General features: G+C 31.7%; 1 protein-coding gene across 7 annotated transcripts in view; it reads left to right on the forward strand.

The window, feature by feature from the left end:
• Positions 1-18,284, forward strand: part of LOC106711220 (zinc finger protein 628) — a 57,600-nt gene that overhangs the window by 23,052 nt on the left and 16,264 nt on the right. For all 7 annotated transcript variants that reach the window (XM_045683649.1, XM_045683647.1, XM_045683648.1 and 4 more), the window contains one exon: positions 11,467-11,698. In XM_045683649.1, coding sequence (XP_045539605.1) covers positions 11,467-11,698 — 232 coding nt within the window. The remainder of the gene's footprint in view (positions 1-11,466; positions 11,699-18,284) is intronic.

Below are 18,284 nucleotides of genomic sequence, written 5' to 3' on the forward strand. Positions count from 1 at the left end.
TTTTCGCGAATGTAGCAAATTTTTCGATATAAGTATGTATCCAACACAAACTGCTTCCCTTTCTCTTTCTAATTAGGCCACCATTCCGCTTTGTTAAAATATTTTAGTTTTATATGCAACTGTATACTAGTATTTAAAATTATAAGGCTTTTTTGTTTCGGTTCGAATGTTCTGAGAATAGAATTCGCGAAAGCTCAACCTAAAAAGAGCAATAATATTTCTTCCGTTTGTCTAAACTCGTTGCGCACGCGTCGCTGTTGCGTGTGGGCGTAGGTTTAACGTGTGTGCGTGCGCCTGTCCACACGTAGCGACCTACTAACGAGCGTGTGTGTGTGATGCGTACGAACAAACTCTTGACTTAGGTTAGGGAGGTGAGCGACCTCCTCTCTCGTTTCGCGCAGACTCCATTTTATTTTTATTATAACCAAACACGTGGACCATCGACAGATAGCGCTTTTACATTATCTTCATCTTTAAATCAATCTAAAGGATGTTTTTAAATATAAATACGTTAATGATATGAATGCCATTATTTGGAACCAATAAAACGGACATGCATATATTAAATTTCAATGTTCTGATCGCTGTGTGACTATTTTTCACTTTTTAAGGTAAGAAACAAGATAACGCATGCTTTACACATTTAAAGTTATCATGAATTTATTCCTTGAATTTTAATAACAAAACTCGAATAAGTTATTTCCAATCAACATAATTAAAATGAAGTTATGCCTTTTATTGTCGAACAGGATTTTTTTAATTAAAAAATTAACACACAATGTGAAAATCTAAAAGGAAATAAGTTTTAAAATTACATTGACGTTATACATAATTATTATTAAAAGATTTGACTTACAATCCCTGTATGTAATGTTACACCTACGAAAGCAAGTAAGCAGTATAAATAAGTCCTTATTTTGCAGACGCTTTGTCTATATGTAGACAAATAGTCATCAATATTCAGAAAAGAGACAATAAAGCAAAATAATACTATCCATTCAATACATAGGTATATTATGTAAGAATTTAAAATTAATATCTGTAAAAACCATTCTCCGATATATTTTCAAGTAAATGTTTAGAATCACATGGCGATATGAAAAGGTATTTTTTAATAATTGAATTTACTTTAATTTTAAAAAAGGGACAATATCAGGAATTTAATCCTGATAGACTTAAAAGGAAATGTGTTATAGAATGCAAAGATTCACATGTATTATGTCTTGCTTAACAATGTAGATAGGCACCGAGCAAAGAAGTTAACTTGCAACCTTTTTTTTTCTATCTTTTTTCGTTTGCTTTTCTTTTTTGTTCTTTTCTTTCGTTCTTTCTTCGTACATATTGCGTAGTGCGTTGTGGCATAACGCAATCGATGTAAAAATGCAAGTTCGTCGGCTTGTGATCGTGACCTGCGCGCGCATGAATACTGTATGAACGTAACTTTGTTTTAAAATTACAATGCGCCGACCGGGACGCGAAGGAAAAAATAGAGATAGGCTAATGCACCTTGATAGACCACGGGTATCATTAGTGGTTCCCAAACATTATGAACGTAACACACCAAGAGTGTCGCCAGCCGTTGATCTAGACTAGATCTAGGGGTGCTAGTAGGAAAAATTATTTTTAAATCGAAAGGAAACACTTATCAACACGTGGTCGTTTTTTAATCAAACACTGACAATAACTTTTTAAGTTATCTATGTGGATCTATAGGGATTGTAGGCATCCTGTAGTAGTTTAGGTATCTTTCTTACAATTTTTCGATTCTGTAGGCAGCTATTTTTTGAGTGTTCCAGTGCAATTCTTCATTACATTAGGTTATTTCATATAGACAAAATTACTAGGCTTATATTTTTTAAATACGTTTTAAAAACTTTGCTTAATTTCCCATAAATTCTAGTTCTTGGCCGCCACATTTAGGTATATGAAATAATATCTTGTTTTAAAATACCAAGAACAAGTATAAAACTATCTATTAAATTTAAGTAAATAACAGCTATATTGCCAATTGTCGAAGTTACAAAGGTATAAGAAAGTATACTGGAGCAAAAATAACTACGGTATCAGATCTGGGAGCATTGTCCTGTGCGTCGACGCAATACCTACCATCCGCTATCACTGCGTCTTTGTTTTTCTTATCAAATAGCCCTGAAGGTGCGTTCGCCCTTTATTTTTAAGGTCTAAGATGTTTACAGTGATTTATAAATATTATATATAAGTTCAAGGTCTTGATTGTTTTTAAATTTAAATGCACTCATGCGCAAAAGAATTATCGAACAAAATTTATTACAGTAAACATTTTAATATCTTATCATTTTATACCAATGCTGGAACGTAGTATGGATTTATTCGAAGACGCAATATGAAAATATTTTAATGCAATAGACTTTAATTTGGTTCTATAATTGCCAAGTATGTATTTCTATAATGTTGTACAGACCTTTATATTTGCCTTTAAAAGTTGAATTTTATTTCTTCTGTTGAAAAATCCCTTGTCCTTAGAACTAGAAACGAAATTGCATAATTCAATAAAAATGCTGGCCACGTAGTCATTTCTCCGATAAAACATTGTCTGATATTGCATCATCGTTGACTCGTACAACAATCCAAACAAATTTGCCTGCTATCATCACTTACGTTTACACGATTTTCAACTTTATTTTGTTACAATTAAGGCGAAATTGTTGTTGAAAAGTTCTTTGATTATTATTAAGTTGTCGACTGGACACACACTTATAAATTTTTATTGTTGTTTGAATGTATATATTGTCAGTGCACGTGTAATATTCATTTAATTTATTTATAACTTTATTAACATGTCAGAACACATGCAATCCTTTGATTAAAATTCCCCAACAAAAAAGTTATTCCAATGCTTATGTGTCAAATTTTGTAGCTCGCCATTTTGTCTTTTTCTAGACTGTAGTTCTATCTGAGTCATCAAAATGTGTCTTGTAATAATTTTTAAAGCATGTATGTATAGTGCAACAATTTTATCTGGCCTGGTTAGAGGAGAGTAGTTACTTCTGTCAGATGATAATATAAAACAATCTGAAACAAAATGCACTCAAAAGTAACATAAAAAACAATTTCAAACAAAATGCATTCTGTCCCTTGAAAAACTTAAAATTGTATAATTTTGTGTTGGTTATCAATTACTAAGGGCATTACATTATTAGTTACAAATAATTTTTGAATTTAACATTCCCGAATTTCGATAGTAACTAGGAAATTTTTGCTTACTGGTAGCCCTTATAGTTTAACCGCCTGTCAATGTCAAAAAAGTGCCACAATATTCTTATATTGTAATTTAGTTTTTTACTCATGCCCGGGTCAGATAAGTTTGTCAGACCATAGAGCATTAATGTTTGTCGTCTTGTATTCAAGTGTGCTTGTGTGTGTGATATCGCGGAAAGAAATGAGGTTATCTGAATGCGTTGTCATAGCTGTTACAAGCTCGATTTGACTAGTAGCTAAAATGTTTTAGAGTTCCCATTTAATATTTAAACGTCGTTCCTATTTTTTATTAGCGAAAACATCTATATCTATTCATGTGGGTGTCATATTACGAAATACTGATTTATGACTATCCGATGTGCCATTTGTTTTTACTTGTATTAAAAACAGTCACAAAAAGTGATATTAATTTATAAATGATTAGTAAATATTATAAAGAAATTATCTCTGTGTTCTCATCATTTATAATTAAGTATTTTTGAATTTTTACAAAAACCAATATTACAAGTACTTACTGACTGTGAAGCTACACACCTAAATCATTAAAATTTGAACAGTTTTTTTAATTACACAGTTTTTAAGAACGAAGCTGGCTGTTCATTTTTTCTGTCTATCTGTGTGTCTAATTTCGCAACTCTACAACACACAAGTACTGACTCGCACACATGCGTGTACAGTTTGTTGACATAGGTCAGTGTCGGAACGCTTTGCCCGCGTTTATTACACTTTTTATTCCCTCCCGAGCTCTCTCTGGACGTTTTGCTTCAAGATTATATGTAAAGGAATTCCTTTCCTATTAGTCTATGGAATGCGAAAAAATATATGCAATAATGCATTACTTATATGCGATACAGTAAGAAAGCGATAAATCATTATTTTTAAATATACCTGTTTATAGAATATTAATGAAAAATATTGATAAGTAACTTAAATAGTAAGTAATGACGATGGTTACAATTTACCAGAAATTACGGAAGTAAATAAAAACTAGATTATTTGGTTGAAAATATGATACAAAACCAAATTGGGCAACCAAATTCATATTTTGGTGGCCCAATTGTTTAAATGTAATGTTATTTAATATAATATCACTAATTTGGTTCAGGTTTGTTCTTAAATTGAGATACTGGTTGTCTTGTTTTATGTATTTTGGATACCTAATATATCTCTAAAAGGTGTAGTGATTACTTACAACTGAAACACGGATACCTTTTTTGGATACTGTTTTTTTGACTTTGGTGTGGACATGTCTGTTTTACCTCTTTAATGTCTAATTTTTCAAATGTAGCTTTAACCATACGTCAATTTTACCTTAAGTCTATTGAAACGTTTACAAAATACTGTGAACATTTACCGACGGCTTTTTTCAAAGTAGGAAGTCTAAGCATGGCTCCCCGTAGGCGGCAGATCAAGATAGCGATATCTGAACTAGAACAGGCTGTCTCACTCACACATTCCGTATTATGCTCAATATAGCCTACATTCCTAGCGTACTTAAATTGCGTCTATTTTGCCCATGTTAGACACACCGACTTGTTATTGTATTAGCCGTCTCTTGTTAATGTTTAATAACTGATATATCATATTGTTTTGTTTATAACTGATTGTGACCGATATTGTCGATCTTTGACTAGTCTATTTACTATTTTGTGACATATTTTCTAAGTCATGTACGTTTACATTAGACCTCTTGACTTGACACCTCACTACAGTTCGCAGAAAACTCTTAGCATATCGAAGCGTTTGTCAGCTCCATCTGAAACTGAAGCCTTTACTTTGCTTGTCCTATATCTCCAAAGACTTGGACAAAAGGGATCCGAGAGAAAACCTATAGGTACATGAATCTACAGAGGTTTAAGTTAGGTGTTCTTAGTATCATTTCAAATGAAAGTTATATTATCCAGAATTAGTCTTTGATTGTAAATTTTATTCTTATGCATTACGAATTACAATTTTTTATTGCAATAAGTTACACAATTATAATAAATAAATCTTTCTCTATTTAGCTATGAAGCTAGTCTTCGCCGTTTTCATTTTCATTCTGCCATCTTTTATTGCAAGTAATCATTAAATCAAACAGTGTCGTGATAAATGCTTGAATCAACTCGTTCTTTTTTCAAGGCCCCAGATGATAAGGCCGCGTAAACATTATTTGTTTGTTGATACAACAGTCTATTATGGAATAATTCTTAAAGATTGTAGTATGTTAGATAACATTTTCAACACTTTAATGTGCCATGTTTTGGAAATCCTCATATTCATACACAAAGGTCCTATGATTCGAAATATTGGTAGGTCGCTTAATAAATTAACGATGCATTTTGTTACATATGTTCTACTCTTTCATACATCTCTAGCAGCCGTTATCATATCTGACTCACTCAATCCATCCACACTTTCTTCGGCCTTACTTTTGTACTACTACTTTTGTAGCCATCCACATTCAATCTCATTACGTTTTTGTTTATAGTTCTTATCACCTCTTTGCATAATAATTTAAACCACGCTAACCTTTTGCTTCTCAATTTTTCTATCACTTCCGAAACTATTGAACTTACTTTAACATTTTCGTTTTTTATTTTCTTTAAACATTCACCTTAACATTCACATCTCAAGTTTAGGAAATAATTGTTCATCCGAAACTTTGATTGCCCAACATTTAGATATATATTAAATTTATAAATGAACAGTGAAAGAATGTACGAGATTCAACCGTCATAACGCACGCGTCTTATTGTTTACAGTTGTAAAGAGCAAGGTTAACTTTTAAATAAAGGAAAGCGATACGGATTCCGATGAGTAACGCTCGCCTTGAATCGATAAATGCTTTGTGTAAAAATGCTCACAATACGTTTTTTACGATTCTAATGACTCATTAGCCATCTAGTTAAAACCCTTTTTCACTACGCAACTAGCTACACAGCGCTACTTAAACATAGACATTTCATAAAGTTTTGTGCCATACTAACGACCAAGTATAAAAACTAAAAAGTGACATAACACGGCCAGTTTTTAATAATCTACTAACATTGTGTACCCCATTTTTTAATAACACACTCTGTCACTAAATGAGTGTGTAAAAAGGAAGTGATAACTTGTTAATTGTCACTTTGACACCTGTTATACTTATTAAATAAAACAATATACGATAGATGGCGTTTGCGTTCGCGTGAGAAACATTGCAATGTTGACTTTTATCAGTGACAATTTGCACACTTTTAATTAAATAATTACAACGATTAATGACCAACCCACGTGTCAAATAATTCATAGTATTTGTATTCAGTTGTGGAGTAATATTGAACTGTGATGATTAGTGGTTTGTGTTGAGTGCAGTTGGCAGTATTCGATCACTTTGGTAGAAAGAAGTTGCATACCAAAGAGGTTGAATTAGCCATTAAGATTGACATATTGAATTCTTATAAAAAAAAATAACGATAGAATTAAACGGGAGAGTGATTTAAAAATTTTAATGTAGTAAAAGGAACAATTAAGTTAGCTCGTGTAATTTTTATAAATTATTGTAAATATTTTAATTACAACGAAATAAAGAAGCAACAAAGTAAATGGCATTAGTTTATATTTATACAGTCTGACAAAAAAAATCATAGGCTTTGCTTGTCGAGTAAAGTCTGAATTAATTTTAACAAAGAATTCAATTACAAGACACAAAATTCTTGATTCTAAATGCATTTAATTCCTCTCGAGAGGACAGGAACGCGAAAGTATTGCGAACTTGACTCAATTCTTTTTCGGGCCAAGTTTATTTATAGCCTGTGGCAGCCGCTTGATTTTTTTTACCGCCCTTTTTATGGATGTTTATTCCCGCTCGGATAAAATGTGGGACGTGAACTTGCTCTCTTTTTTATGCGACGTTATTTTATTTTGCAATTTTAAAAAGCTTGTGTCATTGTTAATATATCTTTTCATTTGGATGAAAGATGAATTTATCAGTTTACAAACGATGACATGTTTATATTAGAAAGTTTCTTCATTTTTACTTGCAAAAATATTAACAAACTAGCGGTAGCCCGTGACTTCGTCAGTGCAGCATAAAGAAATAGTCTATAAAATGCACGCGAGCATCAGCTACCTTCCCGTAGAAGTTCCTTCAAAATCGTTCCAGCCCTTCCAGAGATTTTCTGGAACAAACTCGGCTTTGCGGACAGATATACAGACAGACAAAAAAAAATTTTTTGTTATCACTAACACAAGTTTTCTGTCGATATTACAAACAGACACTTTAATTTTACTAACATATATAGATGACCCTACGACTTTAAATATTTATTTCACATTTGGTTAACAAATTGTTTCGGTTTATTTAATTCAAATTTAACATAAAACTAGAGTCACACAGAACCCATTTAGTTACAAAGGATGTTTAAAAATATTAATATAACATTGTAATATTTTCCCTTGATGATTTATTTCGAAGCTAGTTAACCGTAAAACTGGTTACCTGGTGCATCGGCAATCGCTAAAGCCTACGCTAGAAAAGTCTCACAAAGTTGAACCTAAAACATTATTGCGTTATTTATTCCTGTGCCTCCATGGGTCAGTGGGCAACTGCAGGGGCATCCACATCACATAACTTTATAATATATAACATTAAAATGTATATCAAAGTAAATCACGTAAAGTGCTAGTTATTATTTTTTTTTTGTAAGATTATATTTAAAATAAGATTCGCAAAAGAGAAATATATTTTTTTTTACATTTTCTGTAATATTAATCGTTTACAAAAAAAAATTAAAGCGTTTCATAAATCGTCTATGAAGGGTTGATGTAATATTTCTTAATAGAGCGATAATAGCCCGTGCCGGAATAATTTAGGTAAAAATTATGGACTTTGCATATTTCATTCGCTTTTTTTAGTCGTTAAAGCGCTTCATTTTTTATGTCGCTAATTACCACTAGAGGGGTGGGTTTGTACGTGCCCGTTTGCGCAGCGCTATCTGCTGTTTCGTTTTATTTTTTAATTCTTTTTTTAATGTATCATTTGTACTAAATATCTGGGAAACGGTTTTTATTTTGAGTCATATTAACACAGATATAGTGGCCATTATCGATTCCTTATGTGTTGATTTAGTATAATAAAAATTATATATCTCTGAGTTCAGCTGTTGAAGTGAATTCGTGTCAAAGGAACGGTACAGAAGTACCCTAACGAAAAACAATTAATAAACAAATTTAGATATTTTATACTCCTTCGATTGTTCTCACATAACTATTTTATTAATGATGCGACTAACCGTGGGTTTCTGAGACCAAAAAACTTGTATAAAACTTCTTTAACAAAACAGAGATAACAATATGTTTTAATCCGGGATTTTGGTCTCAGAAATTCACAGCATCGTATCTTGTAAAAGTCATTACATTGATGATGAACAATACTGTAATAATGGGCATAAATTTACTTTCAAAAAGTAATATTACGCGTGATAGCCTCTCTAAATACAAATTGCAGACCACCGCTAAGAGCATATTTAATCATCGATAGCTACTATAACGTATGTCTTCCGGGTACGGAACCTTAGACCCCGGCTTACCGTATCAAAAGCATAAATTCTTTGCAATTTCTTCGTTGCGTGATCAAAATGTCTAGTTCCACTTTCTAACACGCGTGAAAGGTTTACACTGCTGGCCAATGTAAAGTATCCAGTATATATTCTGAATTATTTTTACTTTGTTTCATTTTTTTTAGGGAATTATAAATAATGTTGGCTATTTTGAAAGGAAACAGTCCTAGCAAGTATTAGTAATTATTAAATTATTAATTACTTTATTCAATTAAATATTCAACATCGGCTTGTGGTGTGGTTGAAATTTCAAAAAATTTATATATCAGAAAAATTGTTTTAAACTACCGAATAATATTTGATACGATTTTACTTAACGCCTCTCTGTTTTTATGTTGTAATGTTGTTTTGTAATATTCAGTTAAGATTTTTGAACAGTTAACCTAAGAAAATAACAAGATTTTATAATTGTAATTTTAACAACAGGAAGCGATAAAAGGCATAGAAGGATAAATTAATTGTTTATAGCAATTAAAACTATAAATTCGACTCTAGACGTGTATTTGTATAAATAAATCTCGGTATATTTTCCTGTTGTCTGACTGAAAAATAAATTTAATTATTTCTAAACATATGTGCGATAAAAATGTATATTTTTCATTAATTGTAAATGGATGTTTTTGCCACTATTTTCCTTCCCGAAAATAATCATTATGTCTAAGGATTTCAATGAACGTGGACGTATCTTTGTTAATAGTTAGAAGTGGTAGTATAATATAAAATGTTAGTCAACATGTGGGGATATAATTTGATGCCAAATACAAGATTTGTACCGGAGGTAATTTTTTAATGTAAAAAAAAGTGATTAATATTTTAATTTCTTATGAAGTTGAACATTTAAATTCTGATAACATCCTTACATTAATTATATGAAAAAATAGGATCTCTTTTATAAGTAACGCAAGACCTTCTTGCGTTACTCCAAAGACGAATTTCAGTATTGCTTGTTCTTTTGTGTCTCAAATGTTTATATTGTAAATAACAATAACAAAGTCAAGTTAATGCATTAAAATGATGTTTATTAAATATACAAAAACGAAATTGCCGTCATACTAAAATGTACCAATTATATGTATTAATTATATTAATCGAATAACGCATAAACAATTTATGAATTCGAAAGTAATTGATAATTGAATAAAAATTAATAATTACAAAATAAAGTGCGGTTAGTTTTTGTGGCCATCATTATACCTACTATTGCGTGTCCAAAGCAGTTTCTTTGCAATCGCACAGAACGAAGGGTTTTCAATAAAATATACCAGCCCGTATAAACTGTGCAAAGTCGAGATTGTGCTAAGATTACATTTTACATAAATGACAAGCGCTATAAAACTATATGTGTAATCAAATTATATTTATGAATATCGATATTAATGTGGACGAATAGTGTTGTCTCTTTAATTCATCGGTCGAATATCGATAAAAGTACAATGTTTTGACAACCTTAATGTCAACTACGAGCGAAAATAGATCGATTTCGTATGTAATTAGTAATAAACATAAACTGCTAATACTAAACAAAAGACGTTTTTCAGTAATTTTTTACTTCGTTAAGAAATACGACGCTTCTATCGTTTCATTAGGTCGCTTTCAAATCCACTATTATCATGAACAAAATATGAAAAAATTAACATTTCATAACTGAGAATATGGTAATTTGTCATGGAAAATTACCAATAATATGTTTACCCCATTTCCCCGTTATTAACGAGTGCTTTTACATAAAAGCAATAATCATTAAATTCGATAAACTCTATATTTTACCTTATTAATTTACATTAACGACAACAATCTAGTATAAGTATCTAGTATACCTAAAACAGCGCATGCATAACACCTAACTAATAGTCTATAAAAAACATAACGTGTGAGCTAAGTACAGTAGTAAATAATATTAAGTCCCTATAATTCCACCTTATCTGACTTACGAGTCGAAAGCAATTTCTTTGCCATGGCGAAATTATAGGACGCCTAGTGCGAAACTTAACACCAAGCACATATAATGTGGGCTACACACGTACCGAGCGGCCGGAGATATCGCGCCCCCGATGGTGTGCAACCGCCTTATTTACTTGTCACATATTACGTGCTTTGTGATACGGTATCACATTGCAGCCTAATTTACACTACAAAAATGAGACTTTTTCTACATATAACTAAATGAACTATATAATATTATTTAATAGGACATATATAACTGTAGTTGCATGGTTTGAATCTGACAATTGTTGTTATTATATAACTATATACTGATAATATTTTAGTAGTGTTTTCACTTTATGTGAGATGAAGTGTTCTATGAAATAATTGATACTTAAGTCCGTCATTTAATAAACATGGTGAGATTGATTTCATCAACTGCGATCATTTAACTAGCATCTAACATTGGTCAACAAAATCTATATTTTAAAATGCACTATACTTCGAATCCATCTCAGAATCTACTTAATTTAATACCTAGAGCAGACTATGACTTTTTATGACTCAATTCCAAAGCAAATACAAAACCATATCCATGTTCAATGTGGTTATAAGCAAAAAATTATCAAGATGACTAAATCATGGTAAAAAATCGTAGTGCGCTAGGCCTTATATGACGTCACACCGTTCAACCAACTGGCAATCAACTATTCCCTTGTTGCAGATCTTCATGCACAAGAACGCAATGCAGATGCACGCTCGAGAGCTGCAGCGTGGGCTGGGGGGCGAGGTGAAGCCCCACCAGTGCCAGCAGTGCCTCAAGTCCTTTAGCTCCAACCACCAGCTCGTTCAACACATCAGGGTCCATACGGGCGAGAAACCATACAAATGCTCATACTGTGACAGACGCTTCAAACAGCTCAGCCACGTGCAGCAACATACTAGACTACATACAGGTTGGTTGGAATATTTTTTTTTAATTTTCTATAAAGTAACTGGTCATTCTGCCATATGTTTTACTTGATTATTACGAAGACAAGCTTAATCACAACAGTCTAAACGAGTTTATAGTTTATATAATTTCGTATAGGAAGGTAATTTCAGTTACTAAGTACGAGTATACCATGAAAATAAGTTTATATTAATATAAAATGTAAATATAAAAAAAATAGTTTACATTTTTATTACGTTCACAAAATAAATATTTTATAACTACTAACAAGCGTCTAAATAAATAATTATCGACTTTTAGTTATTTAATTACATTTAATATTTTATATATTTTCCTGTTTTAAATTTAAATAAAATAAACACTCCATAGTAGTAAATATGTAAAATATAACATATAAGGTAAAGTATAACACTTAATTCCATTCGTCGATACAAATATTTATTTCTTTTTTATTTATAACACAAAGAACATGTGGGATCATAGTCAAGCGCTAATTTATAATCTGTATATAGAAAAACATAAAAATAAAAAGCGCGTGATTCACGACAGCAGAATTCCAAATTTAAAATCGTCGGAGCGTTTTAAAACATGTTCTCGCCGAGAAATAGTTTCGAATCGAAATTAGTAGCGGCACAACGCGCTGGAACAACTTTTATAATTAAAAACTACGTAACACCATTGGTGCGAGTTTCCACGGGAAAAAACTCGCGATGCCGTATACGTGAAAAGCGGGAAAAAAAATTCGTCCAATGGTCGCTTGGTGCGCTGCGAGCGACCAATAGCCCCGCCCGCTTAGCCAGAGAACGTAAATATACGTGGCTTAGAAAAAAAAATTCACGTGTTTTTTCCACGTTCTATCTAGCCAATGGGCGGCGCTAACGCCTTATTTCTTATGCGCATCGTAATTCCATCGGTTTTGTAGTATATTTTTTTAAATACAACACAACACATTTTATGTACTTCCCGGTCGTTAAACGAGGTTTTATGTTGTTTAATCTAGTTTATGTTTTATTCAAAGGTACTTGTAGATTTATCTGATTATCTTATTTTACTATCATTCACGCTTACTTGATTATGGATGATTGTTTTTTCCATCACTCAAGACTCTGTACTACGAGCATTTGAGTTACATATTTATTTTTGAATTAACAATGTTAAGTAGTTTCAAAACATTTAAGAACTAGAAGATTCATTTTAATTAAATTTACTGTGTAGGTACTTTAAACACTTTATTTTGTTTTTTTTTTTTTAATGAATGTAATTACACTAATTTTCATATATGTTACTTTAAGAAATAAAAATCACTATCTATTAATAGAGTTCTTAAAATAAAATAAAAAAAAATTAAAATTTAAAACACTTCAAATATTCCTAACTAGATGTTGCAAGTTTTACTTCATATTTATATTATTTTCAACAATCTTGTTATTATCGCATACATGAAGTGAAAAACAAACAACAAAAGACTTTTTGCAAACAAAAAACATAATAACACGATGTTAACCAACGAAGTGTTGCCAGTACTAATTAAATATTTATAATCTATGCCCGCTAAATGCCGGCTGTCGGAATAATGAATTTTTTAATTATTGTAATTGTTACCTGCCAGTGTCCACACTAAACATGTCACCGGTCGACTCGTGGAGGGCGGGAATTTTTTTTTTCAATAGTACTGTACTGTTTATTTAACCTATTTGTTTGTTTTAACGTGGAAAAGTTAATAATATTAATTTGGATAGAAAAGCAAAACATTCTTTTTAAATTGCTATTTTTTAAACCAATCTACTTACTTATACGTATGAAAATATCGTACTGAATTCAACTGAGTATTTAAAACTACACAATTATAATTACAGAAATTCCAAGAAACTTTCAAATCAAAAATCATAAGTTTAAATAGATACCAAACCAAGTACTAAATAATTATACATTTCTTAAGATAAAATGTATAAAACAGTACCTTGTACTACAATGCACACTTCACAATGTTAACTAATAATTACATAAATGCACTATAATTACAAACACAGACTTTCTATGCCCTATCATGAAACATTGAAAATCTACATAATTTATGTTAAACGAATAAAATTCTACTTTTAATACCTGTATTATTAAATTTTTCTCTGTAAAATAATATTATTTTTTGTAAATGTCATAAAAATATTGCGCCTATCCTTTTAAGTATCTGTCATAACGTTCATTAAAGTTTAAAACAAAATAAGAAACATCTAATTGACTTAATAAAAACACAAGTTGTCACTCTCTATTAATTAAGGAATGAAAGAGAGTGCTGTTCGAAAAATAAACCCCAATTTGAATATAGAAACAACTTATTCCGTTTCAATTCACGCAACTTCGCAAATGGTGGCCGAATGGAAAAACTTGAGGCGATTGGTGTTTTTGTTTTTCCCGCCAATTATTTTCGACGAGTTTGCATGACAATGGGACAAAAAACCTTACGATTGTAAAGGCGTTTTCTCGGGCCGTTCACGACTTGTTTAACGGTAGAATAGGAAATGCGATAAAGGCGAGCAATCGTTTTCTGCAACGCCAGTGTTTCTAGCGAAATGTTTCTTTCATTGTTTCGTTGTTTTATTTGCATTTGTTGGGAAAATCTGTAGCAACACCGTGGTCACCATGTATATAATATTAATGGAGCATTTATGGCAAAATTTTATTCTAAGTATCCTTTGATTGTGGAAATAGAATATACTAACTATATTTTTATTTCTAAATCTAATGCAAAGCATATCTTTGTTAAATTTTTTCTTGTTCTCAAAAACATTTTCGTCGTTTTTCTAGTTGTATTGATCGACGGAATCTACAATTACTTATGTATAATAATTTAACTCAATCATGGAACCTACAGTTTGTTATCAACTTCTCAACAAATTCTCTGGTGTTGCGGATGTCTATGGGTGTCAATGATCACCCCGGTGTTTCCTCTACTAATTTGCCCCCTCCTATCATAAAAAAAAAATATATATTTATTATGTATTATAATAAATTGAAGGTAAAATAATCAAGCTACTTCTATGATTCACATTATAAATCTTAAAGCAGCTTATGTAAAAATGCTACATAATCTAAATCACCCTACCGCAGTCTCCCAAAGGGATTTGGGATTTCTTTCGTCCGGACAGAATTTCCCATTAAAAATTTTTCGAAAATAAGATGGATTACGTACTCGTATTACATGTTCCCAAAGGAGATTAACTTTATTGTCCCCTCTTTTATTTTTGAGGTTACATTTAGGTATAGCTACGATTGTCTTTAGCCGTGAGTTTCCATAGACTATATACAACTGTATTATAACTATCGTCATCTCAGTTTTTGCAAGCAAAATGAAAGTGATGGCAATGTGTCTAATATGTTTAATTTTGCTTAGCGTGTATTAGTAATAAAGGTTGAAAGATATTATTTTACTAGTTTAGTTAACTTTTGGTTAAATTCAGATTAATCAAAACAATATATTATTAATTATCTAATTAGAATTCGAAATAGAATATTAGTTTTTGAGCCGGGCTATATGATCAGTAATAACTTATTAGGGAACATAAAATCAAACATGGCGTCTGCGGGTAACACTAATCCGTTCGGATATTGCATTAGTTTAATTTGAAGGAAATATATTTTAGCGGCGCGTTGCGGTTAACATACGCAGAGCATTTCCGAACGTAACTAGTCTTACCTAACCTTTTTATATATTGAAAATATTTCACTTCAATGTTTAGTTCAAAAATGTTTTAACATATAACAAGATGAATAACATATTGATTAAATTTGGATCGCTACAAAGGTACAGGAAGTACGAATGGATTGTGTGAAAGAGGATATGCATAACAAGGGAGTGAATTCAGATATGACGGCTGATTATGATACGAACCATGATAGGATGATTATGATATTGAGACAAAGATTACATTTTTTACTAAGAAAAGTTCATTGACCTCTTTTTAAGAGTCTCTTAAAAAGAGGTTATATGTGTTTTACCAAGTCTTTTCATTTATTTACTGTTATAACATTATAATAATTGTTACGAATAGATAAATTAAAAATCATTATAACAAGCATACATTTCTAAAAATCCACGTAACTGACAGTAACAAAACGTGAAATGGTACAGCAGCGATGCCGCGTAAGTCATTCCACATTAACCGCTGACTCACTTCCATTAGCAACATAAACTTCATTTAAACTTCCACCTCTCTACCTACGCCAGCGCGAGCCGGCTTGAACATGCAAATGAACCTACCCGCGACCCGTCAGCATCATCGGCCTTGCATCGCGGCGTCGCAATGATTCTATTGATTTTCACTAGGGGGGGATCTCCTCCCTCCCGACCTCATCCCACATACCCACGAGATGGACCCCAACCCCCTATATACCCACATAAGTGCGCGATACTGTAAATACTTGCCGCGTATCAACCCCCAAATGGCGGGAAACGGTGCACAACTATTTGATAAACGCGCTTCGACGACCGAACGCACTTACATATACATAACGATGAATGTATTCGAATAATTTTATATGGCTGAAATGAATTTCATAAAAGGTACATAGGTGCAAAGAATTCACATAGTCTACTTTATCAAATACTGACATAAAAATTGCTAGCGAAATATTTTTAATCTGTCAACATTTGAATTTCTAGGCGAATTATAATACCTAAGTACTGTTATATGGTAGGCATAATAAAATCAGTCTGCAACGACTAAATTATAACTAGGAGCCATCTCTAACTGTCGAATTTCCTTCACAAACAGTCTATTGCTTTTATTAGTTTGCGGCAAATGAGAATTTCTAGCAAAACATTGTAAAATATTATGAGACAGTGAAAAAAAGTCCGTGAAGAATATTTAGCTAGCTTACTATATCAAAACTCAATAACAATTTCTATAGCACTCACATTTCTGATACGTTAATAAAATTAGAGTAGTATATCCGAATATTTAAGAAAAAACACAATAATGTACAAAGTTTATGCTATTTCAATAACGGGACAGTTTAAAGATTGTTATTAAAAAAAACTTCGGCAACAGTTTAACAAAAGGGCGAGGCGAAGGTAAATTAGTGAAATATTTCCTTCATACAGGGTGGCCTTTGTTCGTAGATTTTGTTCAGAATTTTTGCACCTTCAAGCGACTTTGCTCACTTTAATATTGAGTTCGGGCGCCTCCAAGTGGAAGAGATCTACGAAAACTTCGGAGTCCACCTGCGCTTTTTTATCTTGACCTATCGCTAAACGGTGAAGTCAAAAAGTCGAGAAATATCTTCTTTGTTATAATTATCTCTACACTTTTCGTCCTTTCTTATCTTTTAAATTAATATCAACTTCCGAAAAGTTAGTGTATTTTAAAACAATGTTTATACATTAACTAAAATAACCATATGTACACAAAATATAAATAAAAAGGTAGATTCTATAAAAGTTACCAAAATCAATCGTAATGTAATGATTTACTCATTACTCATATAAAAAGCAATTTTTCCGTACTAAGAATCCATACAGGTTTTTAATAAGTACTGATAAAACAATTTGAACTATTTACCTTAAAAAAAAGTTTAAACGTAAAGTAAATTTGCAAACAGAAGCATTTCTTCTGGAAAAACAAATAAAAGCAATGTCCAATGAAAACAGACGTAATTTCCATGATTGGTTCAACTCGCAGTCCCTTTCACTTATCTTTTTCTGACCTTTTTTCATTTTCCATTGCGTCTTTGTGCCGCCCTCCAGAAAAGAGGGCAAAGTGTAGTGCGAACAGTCACTCTTGATCATTGATATAGATGCAAAACAAAATTTAACATCTTGGCTGTTATATTTTGAGAATAGGTTGCAAATATTTCAAGGTTGCAATAAACTAAAACTTAATTGAAATATACGTTATCACATCTAATATCCACCCAAATCATCCCTTACATTATCTTTGAAAAAATAGAGACATCAATATGTTTCAAAACCGTGTCCTACACGGTTACTTTCTGTTTTAACTTTACCATTCATATTTTCTAAGCATCAAAATAAAAAAGAAATTGACATAAATTTCAACGATCACGACATTTCAATCTTATTACAAAGAAGCTTGTTTACAGAAGCCGAGATGGAAAAAAGGATGTTTCGCGCGATCGGTTTTTATTTGATTTGCCCCGTGTTTGCGTCTAAATTAGTCCGCGCGGCTACCTCCGCAACAAGGTTAGGTTGTGAGCAAATTGCTGTTGAACAATATTTACTCATCGATTTCAATATGGTTAATACACGTGAGTGTGTTGTCTATACATTACTTTCTTACTTCTCTGGTTGTTTGGAACGTTTTATCAAATTAACACTAACAGCCGTCCATACAATGATCGATTCAGAGTCCTTTAATTCAGAGGTTCTCCTACTATATCATTTGCACCAAAAAACTTCTTTAGTGACCTAAACATTGGTTTACTGTAACCAATGTGATATTTATAAATCTATTTTCATTTAATTTCTATTTTTCTAACTTTAAACATTTTTTCTAAGTTAATTACTTGGATTGTTTTTCAATGAAGTTAACGTAAACGATACTGCATTAACCCTTGCTTTTTCAGAAACGATT

The sequence above is a fragment of the Papilio machaon genome, chromosome 23 (assembly GCF_912999745.1).
Source record: "Papilio machaon chromosome 23, ilPapMach1.1, whole genome shotgun sequence".
NCBI lineage: Eukaryota > Metazoa > Arthropoda > Insecta > Lepidoptera > Papilionidae > Papilio > Papilio machaon.